Source organism: Nycticebus coucang, chromosome 20, assembly GCF_027406575.1.
Source record: "Nycticebus coucang isolate mNycCou1 chromosome 20, mNycCou1.pri, whole genome shotgun sequence".
Classification (NCBI taxonomy): domain Eukaryota; kingdom Metazoa; phylum Chordata; class Mammalia; order Primates; family Lorisidae; genus Nycticebus; species Nycticebus coucang.
Window position 1 is genome coordinate 16333607 of NC_069799.1, and position 20013 is coordinate 16353619.

At 41.5% G+C, this 20013-nt stretch overlaps 1 protein-coding gene across 1 annotated transcript in view; it reads right to left on the minus strand.

Annotated features, from left to right (window-relative positions):
- The window catches only part of LOC128572869 (zinc finger protein 595-like), a 43256-nt gene extending 25385 nt beyond the window's left edge, over window positions 1-17871 (minus strand). Inside the window, exon 1 of the mRNA XM_053572998.1 lies at window positions 17709-17871. Within this exon, the coding sequence (XP_053428973.1) occupies window positions 17709-17711 (3 nt within the window). The 5' untranslated portion in view covers window positions 17712-17871. The remainder of the gene's footprint in view (window positions 1-17708) is intronic.
- Between the last annotated feature and the right edge of the window lie 2142 nt (window positions 17872-20013).

Genomic DNA, 20013 nt, shown 5'->3' on the forward strand with positions numbered 1-20013 from the left:
AAGTGCATGTAGTGAGAAGAAAATAGTCAGCTGGGCTAGAGCCTAGAAGACACAGACAGTCTGGTGGTTTAGATCTCATGTGACCTTCCCACCTGTCTCTCATCCTTATTGTTTTTTAAATTTAGCTCCCACCCTAAAGATGGCCATCTTGAATAGTTGGGGATCTTAACTTTTGAATGAAAAATGTCATAAACTGTCACCATGTTGTGACATACTATTCAAAACAAGGTGGTAGCATGTGCAGTTCCCATGAGGTAAAGCTGAGCACCACCGAGGCAACGGGCCCCAGACAGTGGCTGTGTTGATGGCTGCTCAGCCAGCTAGGAGATAGCACAGGATCAGTGGTCTGAGCACCCTCGGCAGTCGTACTCCTGGGCCTTCCTAGACCTCCAGGGCTCCTGTGCCCAACAGGTGCATCATCCACCTTCTATCCCCTGCAACACCAGCAACAAAGAAAAATAGTGGAGAGAAAGAGCTGCAACCCTGGGTGGCCCGCCCCACCTCGCCAAGGAAGGAGGAATACAGTTACAGCCACCTAGATAATGGGAGAGTCTTTTGAAGGAGAATGTCTGTTGACTGACAGCAGCAGCATTGGCATGACATTTCTTAACGAGCTTTATGATGTACATGACGTCTCCAAAGCTGAGATGGCCACACCTCAGCTTATCATGCTGGCAAATGTGACTTTAACTGGGGAAGTAAATGGCAGTTGCTGCGATCACTTGGTGGGTGGAGAAAAAGAGATGGCAGAACTGATGACTGTTGGGGATAAACATTAAAGACAGTGATGGAGAAGGAACTCCATCAAATAAAAGGTGAACCCAACGGACTGATAAACATGGAAATGAGAAATTCAGAACTCAGTGTTGTACAATCTTAGCCTGTATTTGAGGCATCACCTGACCCAGAAGTTTACAGCTCAATTAAAGATGCTCCCTCAGAAACACCAGTAGCAGAGGACAAATGCAAGAACTTGAAGACCAAACACTTTCACTGTAAGCCATGCCAGTGTGAAGCAGAACCTTAGGAACAGTTTGTACATTACATCAGAGTACACAGTGCCAAGAAATATTTTGTTGAAGAAAGTGCAGAGAAACAAGCAAAAGCCAGGGACTCTGGCTCTTCCACTTCAGAAGTGGGAGGTTCCTCCAAGGGCCCCATTAACTGTGACCACTGTAGCTACAACACCAATTGATACGATCACTCTACAGCACATCTGAAATACCACTCCAGAGCTGGGGATAACAAGCGAGTCTACAAGTGTATAATTTTTACATATACAACAGTTATTGAGTATCACTGGAGGAAACACTGGAGAAACCATTTTCCAAGGAAAGTACACATGGGTGGGGAATGCTACTATTTTTCAGACAGAAAAACCAATTATGTTGAGCATCTTAGAACTCATATAGAACTTTGCCCTTATTCAAGTTCTCAGAAGACTCATGTAGCTAGACATATGAGTACTCATTCAGATGAGAAGCCATTTAGATGTGCAGTTACGTGGCCTCTAATCAAAGTGAAGTAACTTGACATCCAGGACAGGATCACAATGGGCCTAAACCTCTTAACTTCCTGCACTGTGACTACAAAACCGAAGACAGAAGCAAGTTCAAAAAACACGTGGAGCTCCTTTTTAGCCCACAGCAGTTCAATTGCCCTGTATGTGACTACACAGCTTCCAAGAAGTGTAATCTACAATATGACTTCAAATCTAAGCATCCTACTTCTCATAAAAAAAAAAAAAATGGATGTCTCAAAAGTCAAACTAAAGAAAAACAAAAAGCGAGCGACTGACTTACCTAATAACAATACTACCAATGAAAAACCAGAAAAAGAGCAGACAAAAATAAAGGGAGATGTGGCTGGAAAGAAAAATGAGAAGTCTGTAAAGGAATTACTGTTCACAGCTATGATTTAATAAAAAAAAAAAAAAAGTATACAAAAAATGTTTCAAAAGAGAAAAAGCTGGGCAGTGCCTGTGGCTCAGTGGGTAGGGTAGTGGTCCTATATACCAAGGGTGGTGGGTTCAAACCCAGCCCTGGGCAAACTGTAACTAAAAATAGCCAAGTGTAGTGGCGAGCACCTGTAATCCCAGCTACTTGGGAGGCTGAGGCAAGAGAATTGCCAAAGCACAGAACTTGCAGTTTGCTGTGAAATGTGATGCCATGGCTCTCTACCTAGGGTAATAAAGTGAAAGTCTGTCTCAAAAAAAAAAAAAAAAGAAAGAAAGAAAAAGGGTGGCACCTGTGGCTCAGTGACTAGGGCGCTGGCCCCATAAACAGAGGTTGGTAGGTTCAAACCTGGCCCCGGTCAAACTGTAACAACAACAACAAAATAGCCGAGTGTTGTGGTGGGCACCTGTAATCCCAGCTACTCGGGAGGCTAAGGCAAGAGAATAGCCTAAGCCCAAGAGCTGGAGGTTGCTGTGAGCTGTGATGCCACAGCACTCTACTAAGGGCAACAAAGTGAGACTGTCTCAAAAAAAAAAAAAAAAGAAAGAAAGAAAAAGCCTTTCAGTAGCATCTCAATGACCCAAGTGACTACCAGAACTCGTAAATTAGCAACAGAAAGTGAAGAGATGGATGGATCTATAGGAAGTAATTCAGAAAAGTTCTGTAAAATCAAGAAAAGCAAAAGGAAGATGGAAGCTGAAGCCCAATTCTTAAGTGATCCTGTGAATGATGAGGAGTCTGTGACAAAAAGAAAAAGAAAATAGAAAGAGAATCCAGTAGTCAGGAAGTGCCAAAGTGTGACAACAAAGTGGACAAGAGTAGCACGCAAAATGCCTGCATGAAAAAAAGTACAAGATCCCTAAAATATAAGTCAAGTAAGAAGCAGCAAGCCTGCTCAGAAGGAGCCAGTTTAGAAAGGCCTTGCTCCTATGGAGGTTGTTCAGAAGGGGCCTGCTCAGATGAAACCTGCTCAGAAGGGGCCTGCTCAGATGGAGTCTGCTCTGATGGAGTCTGGTTAGAAGTGTTCTGCTCATATGAAGTCTGCACATATGGGGTCTGCTCAGAAGGGGCCTGGTAAGATGGGGTCTGCTCAGATGGGGCCTGCTCCTCTGGAGGTTGTTGAGGAAGACTGCAGTCAAGTGAAGCTGTGTCCTCCCATGGAGGCTGTTCAGAAAGAGTCTGCTGAGCTGGCGCCTCCTCCCATGGAAGTGGTTCAGAAGAAGACTCGGATGAAACTGCCTCCAACCATAGAACCCACTTTTTACATGAAACCAATTCCCAAAAAATCTCCTCTCCAAAAAGATAAAAAGGAAAAGTCTAACGTACACAGTAAAATGGCACGGAAGCAGTAAGTCCTTATTGAAGTTGGCTTAGTGTCAGTGAAAGATAGTCAACTTCTAAAGGAAAGGACAAGGACACAGGGTGTCTAAACACCATCACCAGCACTGTTGAAGAAAAGCTTAAAAGACACATCAGGCTCAGCGCACCTAGGACAATGGTTATGGTGCCAGCCACATACACCAAGGCTGGCAGGTTTGAACCCAGTCCCGGCCAGCTAAACAATAACAACTGCAATAATAATAATAATAATAAACAGCTGGGTGTTCTGGTGAGTGTCTCTTGTCCTAGCTACTTGGGAGGTTGAGGCAGAAGAATCGCTTAAGCTGAAGAGTTGGAGGTTGCTGTGAGATGTGATGCCACAGTATTCTACCGAGGGCTATACAGTTAGACTCTTCTCAAACAAAACAAAACAAAACCATGAAAAAAAGTAGACTCAGCACCTGCGGCTCAGTGGATAGAGTTATGGCCACATACACAGGGGCTGTGAGGTTTGAACCCAGCCTGAGTCTGCTAAACAACAATGGCAACTACAACAAAAAAGTAGCTGGGCTTTGTGGTGGGTGCCTGTAGTTCTAGCTACTTGGGGGAGAATCACTTAAGCCCAAGAATTTGAGGTTGTTGTGATCTGTGATGTCACAGCACTCTACCAAGGGGGACATAGTGAGATTCTGTCTCAAAAATAAGAAAAAAAAAGTAATTTTGTTCAGCATCCACAGCTCAGTGAGTGGGGCATCAGCCACATACACCGAAGCTTGTGGGTGTGAGCCCTGCCTGGGCCTGCTAAAGAACAATGACTACTACAACAAAAAGAAAGAAAGCAGATGGGCATTGTGGTGGGTTCTTGCAATGCCAGCTACTCAGGAGGCTGAGGCAGGAAAATCGCTTGAGCTCAAGAGTTTGAGGTTGCTGTGAGCTGGGACGCCACCATACTCTACCGGGGGAAACATAGTGAGACTGTCTCAAAAACACACAAACAAAAAAAAAAACAAGCAAAGAAAAAAAAGAACAGGCATCAAAAGACCAAAAATCACTCTCTGAAGGTTAAGGGAATAAAGAAGCCCCTCTTCAGGGAGCAAGAGCATAAGAGGCAGATGCCAGCCCAGCTGTTCTTGGTGCTTATACCAAGGAATCCACCACTAATTCATCCTCTGGACAAAACCCAAATATAACAGAGGGTGAAACTTTAGATGGTAAATATCACACTGACAATATTCCTTCTGAAATGGAAATGGACACTGATCAGAACACAACAGAGAATCTCCCTGATAAAGACTTAGCAGTGGAAGACCAATTTTTAACATTCCTCCCTGCCCCACCAATGGAAGGAAGAAAGTGAAGCAGTGTCCAAAACAGCTCTGACATCACCTCCTATTACCCCTGCAGTAAATGAGTCTCAGGAAATTGATGAAGATGAAGGCATACACAGTCATGATGGAAGGGACCTAAGTAACAACGGGTCAGAGGGTAGTGATGATTCATGATTGCATGGGGCTCGGCCAGCTCCTCAAGAAAGTAGTAGAAAAAATGCAAAGGAAGGCTTTGCAGTCGAAGCATCAAAGGTAGATTTTATTTGTTATCTTCTAAGATCATTCTTTGAGACAGGAGAAAGATTTCAGAAAGCACCTTCATAGCCATTTTGGTTAATGTGCGCTATCTGGAAAAGCAGCTCAAGGACAGGAATAATGAACATTTGTAAGGCCTATTACATTTTATATATCCATTTATAATATCAGATAGCCTTTTAAGATTGTTTTAATTAGTGTCCAATGTTGATTTTTTTATTTTCGAGACAGTCACACTTTGTCACCTTTGGTACAGTGACATGATGTTACAGCTCACAGCAATCTCAAACTCTTGGGCTTAAGCGATTCTCCTGCCTCAGCCTCCCAAGTAGCTGGGACGACAGGAGCGTGCCACAATGCTTGGGTATTTTTTATTGTAGTTTGCCCCAGCTAGATTAGAACCCACCAGCTCTGGTGGTTGTGGCTGGCACTCTAGCTTCTGAACTACAGGCATCAAGCCTCCAATGTTCATTTTGTTTTTTCTGAGAAAGAGTTTCAAGCTGTCACCCTGGTAGAGTGTCGTGGCATTACGGCTTACAGCAACCTCAAACTCTTGGGCCTAAGCGGTTCTCTTGCCTCAGCCTCCCAAGTAGCTGGGACTACAGGTGTCTGTGACAATGCCTCAACATTTTTAAGTTGTACTTGTTATTGTTGTTTGGCAGGCCCAGGCTGGATTTGAACCTGCCAGCTCTGGTGTATTTGGCTGGAGCCTAGCCACTTGAGCTACACGTGCCAAGCCTCCAACATTGATTTTTACATGGCGTTCTTTCCCTTAGGACTTTATATATACCTGTTGATTGCTGTACACATTTAAGCAAATCCAAGGGAGTTAGTATACTAAACCAGCAGATGCCTAAACCTGTTAGCGTATGTGCTTAATTGATATGAAATAACCAGCATGGTCTAATAGCATTCTGTTGCTTTGTCCAGCTACAGCTTGTCAGTTTTTTCTCCATGTCTACCTTCCAATTTTACTTTTAGTTTCTAGTTTAACTCTATAAAAATTGGCTTACTTAACAGCAAAATACTTAAAGGATTTGCCTGCTTTATATAAAGTTAGCATTTTAATCTTTTTTTTTTTTGAGGACATTTAAAGAGAAATTCTCCCAATGATGGACATTCTATCCATCCAGTTATTTACTTACTTTTGATCAATATTTCTAATTTGTGTATGTTTATTGTCATAAAAAAACAGTGATTTTGGTTTGTGTGTGTGTATGTATGTTTGTGTTTTCTTTTTGGGGTGGTTTAATGGCTTAAGATGTTGCATGTTGCTTTTTTCTTTTAACCTATGGAGTTAAATGTTTTCTAGAAATAGAATTTGTGTTGAACAGTAATGCTTTATGAATACTACATGTTTATTTTGGCCTCAGTGGAGGAATGCTTTTAGTTTTGTTTGCAAAAGGGCAGTTTTCTTTTTCTTCTCTGCATTTGTCTTTTTTGCAGAGTAATAGTTTGTGCAAGTTTGTGAGTAAATGAAACATGTAACATGCATGTTTCAATCCTTTGATTTTGACTTTCACATATTGTATCTATGCCAGAATCTTTATTTCATATAAGTTATTTATTTTGAATGGATGTAGTAAATGTATAGCTCTCAGTTTTGATTTTGTAGTGAATTAACCACGAGGCTTCATATTGACCAAATGTTTATCTCACCATCTATAGAGTGTTAAATCACATCTTGGAAGAAAACCTTCTCTCATACATGGGTGATGTCCATTACAGCTACTTAAACTGAATAAGGAACAGTTAAGTAGTAAAAATTGCAAACCTGGAATCGGGATACATAATTATTCCTTCAAGTTTTTACAGAGTATCACTGGGGAGATTGCAAAGCCATTGCTATTATACAGGAAACCTATAGGTAGTAAGAGTGCTGGCAGACCAGCAGCAGCTTCCTGTAAGTACAGTGAAAAGGCTGATGAAATGGGTCAGTGCCCCTGTAACAGAGGGTACACTGCCAGCCACATATACCAAGGGTGGCTGGTTGAAACCTGGCCCAGGCCAGTTAAACAACTGTAACAACAACAATAAACAGCCGAGCATTGTGGTGCGCACCTGTAGTCTCAGGTACTTGGGAGGCTAAGACAAGAGACTCACTTAAGCCCAAGAGTTTGAGGTTGCTGTCAGCTGTGATGCCATTGCACTCTACTGGGGCGACATAGTGAGACTCTGTCTCAAGAAAAAAAGAGGCAGGTGAAATTGAAATACAGTCAAGATTAAAAAAAAAAAATTCTTTCTCAGGGATCTCCACAAACTTCTGGGTGTCATGGGTATCCTTGTGACAGCCTCTTTCTACAGGTGAAGCCTCAAATGAATTATAGCTATGCTGGTGGTCTAAGGGATTCTACTTTGTATGAGAAAGGGCGTGTACTACAAAACTTTTTTTCTACATTCTTTGGTCAGTTGCCACAGAGTATGAAAAAATCCAACCCAGGAATTTTCTTACCAATGGTATTTATTTATTGCAGTAAGTTAGTAGATACTCATGAAGTAAATAAAGTATAATCCCAATAGGGAAACTTGAATTCTGACATCCCGTTTTCTATGTAGATATAACCACTTTATGTTTTATTTACTGTTTTTCAATCTGGTGATTTCTTTGAGGCAGGTAGAAGAAGAAAGATTAGAAAAAGGGTTAATGATGCATAGATGGGGGCTGGTGTGGTGGCTCAGCCTGTAATCACAGCATTTGGGAGGTCAAGGCAGGTGGAGAACCACAGCAATTAAACTCAAAGGTTTGTGACCAGCCTGAGCCACGGCAAGACCTCATCTCGAAAACAGCTGGGCATTGTTGTGGGCGCCTATAGTCCCAGCTACTTGGGAGGCTGAGACAAAAAAATTTAAGCCCAGAAGTTTGAGGTTGCTGTCTGCTATGATGCTACAGCGCTCTAAGAATGGTGACAAAATGAGACTATGTCTAAAAAAAAAAAAACAAAATGATGGAAAAGTGGAAAAGTTGTTAAACATCTAAGACAAAAGTCTGAGCTTAAAGTTGTTTGGAAGTGGAATTTGACTGGGAGGTCAAACATTTAAAAAATTAGAAGATTCTGTCCAGACAGAAGTTGTGTGATAATGGTGTGTGCTTTGTGTACACAAACAGGAATTTCTAAATGTTGAATTCTAGTCTCCAACATTGTGAACAAAAGATTAAGCCACAAATATTAATGTTTAAAACTTAAATTATAGACTTGGAGCCTGTAGTTCAGCAGGTAGGGTAGCAGCCACATGCACCATACCTCGTGGGTTTGAACCCAGCCAGGGCCTGCCAAACATAATGACAACTACAACCCTCCCCCCGCACAAAAAAATAGCCAGCGCCTGTGGTCCCAGCTACTTGGAAGGATGAGGCAAGAGAATCTCTTAAGCCCAAAAGTTTGAGGTTGCTGTGAGCTGTGATGCCACAGCACATTACCAACAGTAACATGAGACCCTGCCTCAAAAAAAAAAAAAATTAAATTATAAAGCTAGTAAAATCTTTCTAACGACAAGTTTAATGTTCATGGCTATACCTTACCTAAGTTACAGTTTCCAGTAGATAGAAAAAGATTCATCTGAAGCATAGAATGGATACTGAGAATTGAACAGGGGAAGAGGTTTTTGTGGATTCTTTCATACTGCAAAAGCAAAAAAAAAAAATTGCCTTCTGGGGAATTCAACTAGTTTCTAATCTACTCTTTACGATTAGAATGCTAAAAACAAAAAGATGAAGGAAATTAAACCCCTTATTGTTAAATTCACCTGTAAAAATGCTGTTAATGAAAAGTGACTGGGACTTGAGGCCTTTCTTCCAGAAAATAAGGACTTGATTGTCAGGCCTGTGTTAAATTCTGAACCTTATTGCATGTATTTGTACTTCTTATTATTATGTTTTTTTTTTCCTTTGAGACAGGGTTTTAGTATGTCGCCCTGGGTAGAGTGCCATGGCGTCACAGCTCACAACAACCTCAAACACTTGGGCTTAGATGACTCTCTTGCCTCGGCCTCCCAAGTAGATGGGATTACAGGCATCTGTCTCAATGCCTGGCTATTTTTTGATTGTAGTTGTCTTTGTTGTTTGGGAGTCCCGGGCTGGATTCAAACCCACCAGCTCCTGTGTATGTGGCTGGTGCCCTGGCCGCTGAGCTACAAATGCCGAGCCTATTTGTACTTATTAAAAATTGCTTCAATTAAAAATGTATTAGCAATATGAGCTTCTGGTCAGCTAGAAATTCTTCCATTTCAAAAATGTTATTTGTGGCTCAGCACCTGTGGCTCAAGTGGGTAAGGTCCCAGCCACATACACCTGAGCTGGCGAGTACAAATCCAGCTTGGGCCTGCCAAACACCAATGATGACTACAACAAGAAAAAGCTGAGCGTTGTGGCAGGTGCCTGTAGTCTCAGCTACTTGGCAATGGAGGCAGGAGAATCACAAGATCCTAGGAGTTAGAGGTTGCTGTGAGCTGTGATGCCATAGCACTCTACCCAAGGCGACAGCTTGAGGCTCTGTCTAAAAAAAAAAAAGACAACTGCAACAACAACAAAAATAGCCAGGCATTGTGGCAGGCGCCTATCGTCCCAGCTACTTGGGAGGCTGAGGCAAGAGAATTGCTTAAGGCCAAGAGTTTCAGGTTGCTGTAAGCTGTGATGCCACAGCATTCTGACTGGGGAGATAGCTTGAGACTCTGTCTCCAAAAGAAAAAAAAAAGTTCTTTGCATGGAACTCTTTGAATCTTTTTTTATTTTCTACTCCCCTCTGCCCACCACTCGATACAACAGAAACCAGAATTTTCCCTTTCGATAAAGGAAGAAAAAAAGGAACAGGTAGGCTTGGAACCCATAGCTCAGTGATCAGGGCGCCAGCCACTTGCACTGGGACTGGTGGGTTCAAACCAGGCTGTCGCCTGTTAAACAATGACAACAACACCAACAAATAGACAAATGTTGTGGCAGGTGCTTCTAGTCCCAGCTACTTTGGACCCTGAGGCAAGAGAATCGCTTAAGCCCAAGAGTTTCAGGTTGCTGTGACTTGTGATACCATGACATTCTACCAAGGGCAACAGAGTAAGACTCTGTCCCAAAGCAAGCAAACAAACAAACAAACAAAACAAATGTCTGTAAATTGATGTTTAGTAAGTAGTGACCAACTTGAGGTGCTAGAATACATTATAAGCTTTCAACCTAGGTAGCCTTATGAAGATGAATCTCTTTTAACTACCTTTTCAGTCTATAGTCACATGGGTTTTCAAGATATTTTAAGTTATATTTTTCCTTCTTTTTTTCAGAGTTGTTTGTTTTGGGGATTTTATTTATTGAGATGTAATTCACAAGAGGCTACTTTTTTATTACATAAGGCTTCTTATACCTTTGGCTGCATGTTTTGTTTTAGTCTTCCAAGAAACACCATTTGATTTTTTTAAGAGTCACTTCCAAAGTCATGTGGTCATTAACTTTGGAGGCTATTTTGCATATGAATGCTGATAGAAATTAAACCCATGTGGACCTCATTACATGTTACAGCTCATCGCATGAATGTTGACAATGGAATGAATACCTTGCCTGTGGTATACTGTCAATTCTGGACTGAAAAGCTGGGGAAAAAACTTAAATTTCTTCTTTTTTGTATAAGTGAGAAACACACACAGCTAGCATGCTGACTTTCCTTTCCTTGTTGACCTCAGCACATGAAGTCAGTTGATAACGATAGTTCAGATTGAAGAAAGTATCTGAATCTTGCTTTGTGTAGATTTAAAATCTACACCCAATATTAACAAATCAGATAGATTTTACTGTACCATATGTGTACATGGGCTCCCTCCGAAACCCTTCCACATCCACTAGTTCCTGTACTTTGTAAACTGTGGCTGAAACATTACAATGTTTTGTTATACCTATTTATAAACACATACAGTACAATACATGTTATTTTTCTGAGCCAAAGCAATGGTAAATTTCTCAAGGTTCTTGATGACTTCTTTAGTAGCATTTGATGGATTTTTTTTTTTTTTTTTTTTTTTAAGAGACAGAGTCTCACTTTGTCACCCTCGGTAGAGTGCCGTGGCTTCACAACTCACAGCAACCTCCAGCTCCCGGGCTTATGCGATTCTCTAAGAAGCTAGGACTACAGGGGCCCACCACAATATCCAGCTATTTCTTTGTTGCAGTTTGTCTGGGGCTGGGTTTGAACCCACCACCGTCGGTATATTGGGCCAGTGCCCTATTCACTGAGCCACAGTCGTCACGGTTTTAGGTCTTTTATACATTTGTATTAGATGAAATTAAAGCAGACCGTAAATCCTTTTTTTTTTTTTTTTTGAGGCTGAGTCTCAAGCTGTCATCCTGGGTAGAGTGCTGTTGCATCACAGCTCACAGCAAACTCAAGCTTTTGAGTTTAAGCGAGTCTCTTGCTGAGGCAATTGCAAAAACAAACTGATGTGTATTGTTTGAAAGAAAAGAAAAGTAAACGACTTGTGCACCATCATTTGTCATTTTCATTAGAAATTACAATCATAGGGTGGGCACCCATAGCTCAATGAGTAGGGCGCCAGCCACATAAACCAAGGCTCATGAATCAAACCAAGCCCGGGCCTGCTAAAGAACAATGACAACTGCAACCAAAAAATAGCCAGGCACTGTAGCTGATGCCTGTAGTGGCAGTTACTTGGGAGGCTGAGTCAAGAGAATCGCTTAAGCCCTAGAGTTTGAGTTTGCTGTGACCTGTGATGCCAAGGTACTCTGCTGAGGGTAACAAAGTGAGACTCTGTCACAAATTAAAAAAAAAGAAAAAGTAATTTCAATCATAATCACTTGTGTCTTCAACATTTCCCATAATATATGAAAATCTACTATGAGAAAAGAAATCATGATTTTCATCAGCACATTTTGAGAGCTCTGAAAAGATTTCTGGGCTTGGCGCCCATAGTGGTTAAGGTGCTAGCCACAAGCACTGAGGCTGGTGGGTTTGAACCCTGCCCTGGCCAGCTAAGACAACAATGAGAACTGCAACAAAAATAGCCGGGTGTTGTGGTGGGCGCATGTAGTCCCACCTATTTGGGCAGCTGAGGCAAGAAGATCCCTTAAGGCCAAGAGGCTGCTGAGAGCTGTGTCCTTGAGGCCCTCTACCATGGGTGACAAAATGAGACTCTGTCTCAAGAAACAACCAAACAAAAAGATTTCTGGTTTAATTGCAGTTTCTTCTGCACTATTATTTCCCAAAAGCTTTCTATTTTCAAAAGTTCTCAGCATGCCTAACTTATCATTTGATTTTTGTTTGTCTGTTTTATAGAGACAAGAGTCTCACTATGTCACCCTTGGTAGAGTGCCGTGGCATCACAACTCACCGCAACTTCAAACTCTCGGGCTTAAGGATTTTCTTGCCTCAGCCTCCCAATTAGCTGAGATTTCAGGCGCCTGCCACAATGCCCTGCTATTTTTTTCTTGCACTTGTCATTGTTGTTTAGCTGACCCAGGCTGGGTTCAAACCATTGTTGTTCAGCTGGCCTCAGGTGGGTTCAAACCGGCTAGCCTCCATGCATTATGGTGGACACCCGACACACTGAGCTGTGGGTGTTGAGCCTACAATTTGTTTTTAGAATTATTAATTTTTACAATTATTCCCAGCAAATCAAAAACTTTAGCATTTTAATGCTAAAATTCTTTGTTTGTTATTTATTTACAAACAGAGTCTCACTCTGTTGCCCCAGGCTAGAGTGCCATGGTGTCATAGCCCCCAACAATTTCAAACTCCTGAGTTTAAGCAGTTCTTCTCTTATCACCTCAAATTATTTTTATTTATTTATTATTTTTTTAAAATTTTTATTTATTTTTAACTAGAATGGGTTTTCCTCTTGCTCTGGCTGGTTTAGAATTCCTGAGCTTAAGCAACCCACCCACCATGGCCTACTAGAGTGCTAGGATTACAGGCATTGTGGTAGAGACAGACACCCCCACAATCTTTTTTACCTATTTGTGTACTTAGAATGCACTTGAAAACATATAAATAAATTGCTAATCACTGCTCAGGACTTTCAGGAATGCCTAAACAACACAATATTAACACTGAACCGGTGAGCTGAATGGGGCTATTGGGTGTCAAAGTAAAAACCACAAATGTAAAGGCAGAAAGTGAAATTTCTTGATTCTCACCTACAGCCTCAAAAAGGCAGCCTGTAGAAAATTTAATATTACATTTTCTGGGCGATGCCTGGGGCTCAAAGGAGTAGGGCGCTGGCCCTATATACTGGAGATGGCAGGTTCAAACCTAGCCCTGGCCGGAAAAAAAGAAAAAAGAAAAAAAAAAGGCATGGCTCCTTTGACTCAAGCGGCTAAGGCTCCAGCCACGTACACCTGAGCTGGCAGGTTCGATTCCAGCCTGGGCCCGCCAAACCACAATAATGGCTGCAACCAAAAATAGCCAGGCATTGTGGCTGACACCTGTAGTCCCAGCTACTTTGGAGGTGGAGGCAAGAGAATTGCTTGAGCCCAGGAGTTGGAGGTTGCTCTGAGCTGTGATGCCATGGCATTCTACCCAGGGTAATAGCTTGAGGTTCTGTCTCAAAAAATAAAAAATAAAAAAATTGTATTGTCCAACCCTTGCAACAGCTTTGGGGATTTCTACATAGGGCAAGTTTCTGCCAGGTATGGATTCCTAACTATGGCTTAATTCTTAACCCTTGCATCTGGACTTCAAAAGATAGGAAACACACCCTTGTATTAAACTAAGGAGTGTGACAAAGCCCTGCAGACACTTAAGTCTCTCTAAGGCCTCTCCTCTTGGTCTGCATTAGTTAACAAAATTCTTCTTTCTACATGTGTATGAAAGTCAGAGAACAGGGGTTTGGCCTTCGAATATTGATACAAAAAATTCACTTTGGGACAAGTGACTAGTGTTCATGTACCTCATCAAGTTTTCTTCCTACTTCAGAAAAAAAGAAACTTCTAGTTCCTGCAGGTAGGATGGGAAGATCTCAAAACTTCTTAGTGGGCTGGGCTCATGCCTATAATCTTGGGAGGCCAAGGTAGGTGGATTGCCTGTGCTCACAGCTTCAAGACGAGCATGAGGCACAAGACCCCCATCTCTAAAAATAGCTGGGTGTTGTGCCGAGCACCTATAGTCCCAGACACTTGGGAGGCTGAGGGAATAGTGAGAGAGGATACCCAGGAAGGGTGAGGTCTAAGAGAACAGAGGTCTTCTCAAGGAGACCCCAAGGATGCACCTTCAGGGTCCTCTCTATGGTGACTAAGCTCTTAGAAACTTCCTGGGAACTGAAAGACTCAGGCAAGAAAATCGCTTACGCCTTAGAGTTTGAGTTTTCTGTGAGCTGTGACACAATGGCACTCTACTGAGGGTACATAGTGAGATTCTGTCTCAAAAAAAAAAAAATAGTTGACTCATCAATGGGCTGTGGGGTTTGAACCTGGCCCATGTCTGCCAAACAGCAATGATAACTGTAACAAAAAAAATACCTGGGTGTTGTGCCTGGTGCCTGTAGTCCCAGCTTCCTGGGAGGCTGAGGCAAGAGAATTGCTTAAGCCCAAGAGTTTGAGGTTACCCTAGGAATTCAATGGCATCTACATGTGCCTTACAGACCCCAACCATCAGGAAAAGTAGAGCAAACAAATACCATACTTATACAACAGCTCACAAAATTAGTGCCCTTCAAGACTTTACCTCCTTGTTGGACAGGCCCTCACGTGGTTCTTTACAGCAACCCCAGGGCTGTTCACCTTGTGGATCCCCCTAGTTAAAATTCACTGATCCTGAATAAAACGGTGTTCTCCAAGAAAACGTCCAACACTGAAGAACTATCACTGGAAATCGCAAGTACTGTCCCCTGCCACCTCAAACTCACCAGGATCCCTAAAGAATCCACTTCCTAATAAATGTCTAACATTCTTTCCGAATTTTTTCTTTTCTCTATAACTTTTGTCAGGATGCCTGGCTACTCTCACATATTCAAAGTTGAAACGACCTCTTTGAAGCCACTAAAAATCTGTGACTACAGGGCACCTTCCACGACTTTCTCCATCAAGAAACACAATTTTCTTATTCTTTCTTTTTCTCCTTCTGGCTACCCCTCCTACCAATTCTGCATTTTCTCTTCTACCCATCAATCTCATCTGATGATAAAATCACTAATCACAATCCTTCTCATTCTCAGTTGCAGCAATTCCTTGCTTCATCTCTCAATTTATAGAACAATCACCTAAAAACTGTCATATCATCGCCCTACTAAATACCAACCACCTCAAACTGAAGAAAAATGAAAACATTCCTGTAAACACCATTCCTCTCCCCCTCCAATTCATTTTACAGGCAGCCCAAACAGCCCCTCTGCCCTCAAGAAGCCAGCAAAAAGAAGGCACACCCATCACCCTACCTACTTATAATAAACTAAAGAGGCTGGTCTGATAGATCAACAGCCCAAATAAAGTTGCCCCGTCCAGACAGGCTCAGGGCCCATCCAGAGAAGGTCGAACTCAATTCCCTCCCAAAAAATAGGAATGTCACCAATCTTGACTGCCCAAACCCTTTAAATAGCGGTCCACCATAGCACAAGTGTGGATTTCTCCCAAGTCAGGAATCACAGCCCACCTGTACTGGAAGTGGAATGAAGGCCGCGTTAACTGCAAAAAATGGATCTCCCTTTTCCTTTCGTCTCCCGACTCAGTTTTATCCTTGGGTCTGAAACCTTTCACTAAATACACCACTTTAGCCACTTTTGTCAACAACAGCTATTGAACTCAATCTGAAAATTAGTCCTTTGGCATGTGCCATTGTCAAGGCCCTTAATACAACTTCTCAAACCAAAAACACTGAGCATTGAATTAAAACAAGTATGAGAAGCTATGCTAAAAAAATCAAGCAGCCATTACTGATTATTAAAACACAATCATAGATGTAAAAACTTTAAAAATTATATACTGCTTCAATTTATCTAACAGTTCCCAACTCATTAAAAGCAAATAAAGTATAAAAGACACACTCCAATTAAACAAAAGATTTTTCAGAATATCCAATACTTCCTACCTATAGAATTGTCATAATTACCCAACATTACCTAAGTCTTTTATAGTTATTCTTATGTTATATAAGTGTTTTCATATGTTACAAAATGCAGTGTATACCATTCATATGTACCCGCTGCTTCACAAATTTCTTTTTCGTTTTTTTTTTGTTGTTGTTGTTTGTTTTTATTTTAGACAGAGTCTCACTTTGTCATCATCCGTAGAGTGCCTGGCATGACAGGTCACAGCAACCTCAAACTCTTGGGCTTATGCGATTCTCTCGTCTCTGACTCCCAAGTAGTTGGTATTATAGGTGTTGGATACAACACCAGGCTTTTTTATTTTTTATTTGTTTTCCTTTAGAGATTAGGTGTCTCTGGCTCAGGCTGCTCTCAAACTCATGAGCTCTCTTCTCTGCCTCCCAGAGTGCTAGAATTACAGGCCTGAGCCACTCTGCTCAGCCATGTTTCACAAATTTCAGAAACAAAATTAACCAGCACAGCCCACATGTCAATTTAACTAACAATAACAAATTTAAAATTATTTAAGATTATTTTCATTTTAAATCAATTTCATAGATGTGAAAATAAAATAAATAAAAGTAGAGAATGTGGTAGACAGAGACAACCTCACAACCTTTCTTAGCTATTTCTTTTTTTTGGGAGAAATTATTGCATTTTGTTTTTTATTTGATGTCTTTAATATCGGTTATCTTTATACTTATAACAATATATCTCCATTCAAAATAGCTACATTTCTTTTCTTTTTTTTTTTTGCATGAGGAAGAATGTAGAAATATATTTACATTAGCATTGTTTTTTTTTTTTTAGTTTCTTTTTTTTTTATTAAATCATAGCTGTGTACATTAATGCGATCATGGGGCACCATACACTGCTTTTATAGACCGTTTGACACATTTTCATGACAATGGTTAGCATAGCCTTCCTGGCATTTTCTTAGTTATTGTGTTACGACATTTACGTTCTACATTTACTAAGTTTCACATGTACCCTAAGCTATTTCTTAAGTGAGAATTCACTTTAAAACAGAGGAAGAGTAAGTCAAACAGGTCAAACCAGAAACAGGGAATAAAGATAAAAATCTCGAAAAAAACCCGAGAAAATAATGAAGCACTATAGAACAAGTTAATAGCATGTTTAATGATGTTTTATTGATGATTTTTGATTCGTTTTAAATTGTTATATGTATTTAACTTGCGTACATGTTGTTAATCATGTTAAGTATATTTCTAGTATACTTGTTAAATTATTCCCTATAAAAATTAAAATTTGTTACATAGAAATAACAACATTTAAATAATTAATTTCGATGTTCTGCAGTATTACTAGCCTGTCTTATAATAAAGTGTTTTTTGCGAATCAACTCCCTGTCCCGGTTTTTAACTACAACGCCAGGCAACCTAGCCACTTCCGGTTCCGCAACAGAATGAACCCCCAGTCAGGACCCCAGTTTGTTTAACAAAAGAATGGAGGGGTTGAGGGCCCCACAGACTACAGCTTCTCTCGTGAACAAACCCCACAAGCTCAGTTGGGATTCTTCCCTGAGGACCAGTCTACTGTCACCACAACGGAGGGATGCCGGGCGCTGCAGGCACACAGCTGCTCAGAGAGCTCTGGGGTGTGGTGCAAGTAAAAGCTTCAGAAAAGCTTGGAACAACAGGGTCCAAATTCCCTGCCCCACTCCTCCTTTTGCCAAGTGGGCTCCGTGGACCCAGGGGTGCCAGTGGTAAACTTCATTCTGAAGGCTCTAAAACTGAAGGAAAATCGCCGGTCCCGCCACAGCCACTTCTGGGTCAGGCCACGCCCCTCCCCCTCTCAACACCCAGTCTCCGGTACTCACCATTTCCGAGCTTCCGGGAGGTCCCAGTGTCCTCCCTACAGATCTCCCAGTACCTGCACGTCACAGGGTGACAGAGGCTGGTGCAGAGACACCTGGGATCTCCAGGAGATGGAACAGCTGAAGAGGAGGCCCCAGTTCACAGCCCAGCTCAAGAGACAACCGCTGCTCAGAATCCCGGGTGCCGCCTTCTTCTTTCTGGCTGTGCATCTGATTGGACAGTTCATATTGGATCATCCCTGATTGGATAGTGCCTAAGAGCCCACCTCCCTCAGTTTGAGTGACAGGAATACAATCCAACAAGAGGCTGGAAGAGGCCGGAATGCTAATAGTTTCTTCCACACAGCACTTTTTTATTTTTTAATTTAAGGTCAGGGTTCACGACTTATCTCAATATTCCAGGGCCTCCGTGCTTGCCAGACGGTAACTGTTTAACGAATTTTGACAAAAGGAATGAAACTCTATTTACTGTTTTGTCTGTGCGAGGCTTGGACACCTATTATTTAAATAGGAGTTAGACTCTGCTGTGAAGGTGTTTTAAATGTACACAGTGATGTATTGGTAAAAACATGCAGGTAAAGAACTCAGGAACTGGGCAGCACCTGTGGCTCAGTGAGTAGGGCACCTGCCCCCCTATATGGAAGGTGGCGAGTTGAACCCCACCAGACCAGCTAAAACAGCATTGACAACTGCAACAAAAAATGGCCAGGCATTATGGCGGGTGAGGCAAGAGAATCCCCTAAGCCCAAGAGTTAGAGTGTGCCTGAACTGCGATGTCATTGCACTCTATGGAGGGGGACAAAGTAAGATTCTGTCTCAAAAAAAAAAAAAAAGAACTCAGTAACCTTACAGACAGATGAACGCCATTGGAAGTTAAAGCAAAGGCTGTCTATGCCAGTTGAAAGAAGGGTGAAATTACCTGCCATCTCCAGGGAAATGGCATTGCAGGAAGCTTCACGCAGGAGGTAGTGTTTAAGCTCCTAACTAACAGCCACTACATAGGACTATGTGGTACAACCCTTGGGGAGGAGAACCGAGCTACAACGTGGACTTTTCCTAACAAACTCTGTAGCTCTTTTAACACAGGGCTTTGTGCCTTCCCTGGCATGCAGCTCTGCCTGAGGGATATTTGTATTTAGCTCTGAATAGAAATTATATCCTTTTATTAATTTCAGTTATAGATGCATATTTATGTGTTTATGTATAAACAAAAAGTAAATACATGTTTTCCACCCACGGAAACAACATGGTAACAATTTTATATATATATATATAGTGGTGAAAAGTTATATACAGGGTGGACATAAAGTTCATGTGCAATTTACAATAGCTTACTATTTAAACTTAAAAATTTCAGGGTGGAGTTGTACTTGCACCAACCCCTTTTCTCCTCCCACAATCCCGCTCGGTCTTTCTTTCCAACTTGGGCCCTGCAGAATGGCTTCCGCAAAGAAGGGTGGCGAGAAGAAGGGCCAGTCTGCCATCAAGGAGGTGGTGACTCGAGAATACACTATCAATATTCACAAACGCATCCACGGAGTGGGCTTCAAGAAGCGTGCTCCTAGGGCACTCAAAGAGATCCGGAAATTTGCCATGAAAGAGATGGGAACTCCAGATGTGTGCATTCATACCAGGCTTAACAAAGCTTTTCTGGGCCAAAGGCATAAGGAATGTCCCATACCGTATCCGTGTGTGTGGTTATCCAGAAAACTCAATGAAGATGAAGATTCACCAAACAAGCTCTATACTTTGGTTACCTATGCAACTGTTACTACTTTCAAAAATCTACAGACAGTCAACGTGGATGAAAACTAACTGGTGATTGTCAGACATATCAAATAAAATTATAAAATCACACACACAAAAATTTTCAGGGTGGTCTGGGCACCAATAGCTCAGTGGTTAGGGCACCCGGTAATGAAATATAGAGCCATGCTAAATATTCAAACATTAAAACATATGCCCAGGCTGAGGTTCCTAATTCTTTCAATAAAGCAGCACCACGACCAATCTGTCTGAGTAAATTTAAGAAACACCCTGTTTTTTTAAAACAAAACCTGGCACCTACCTGACAAGAAAAGTCTCCCTGTTTCACCCTACAGAGTAGTTTAACAAAATAAAGATGAACCAAGTAGTAATCAGAAGATCAGTTTCTGTCCCAGAAAGCTTTGTATTGCAAGTATGCTTCAAAGTCTTTATTTGAAGCAGAGCTCCAAATGTGTAATGACAACTATGTAAAATCACTGCTTCAGTCACTCAATTTTTTTGTGAAAAATTTGTAACTTATAAAACACAAGTTCTAAGGTAG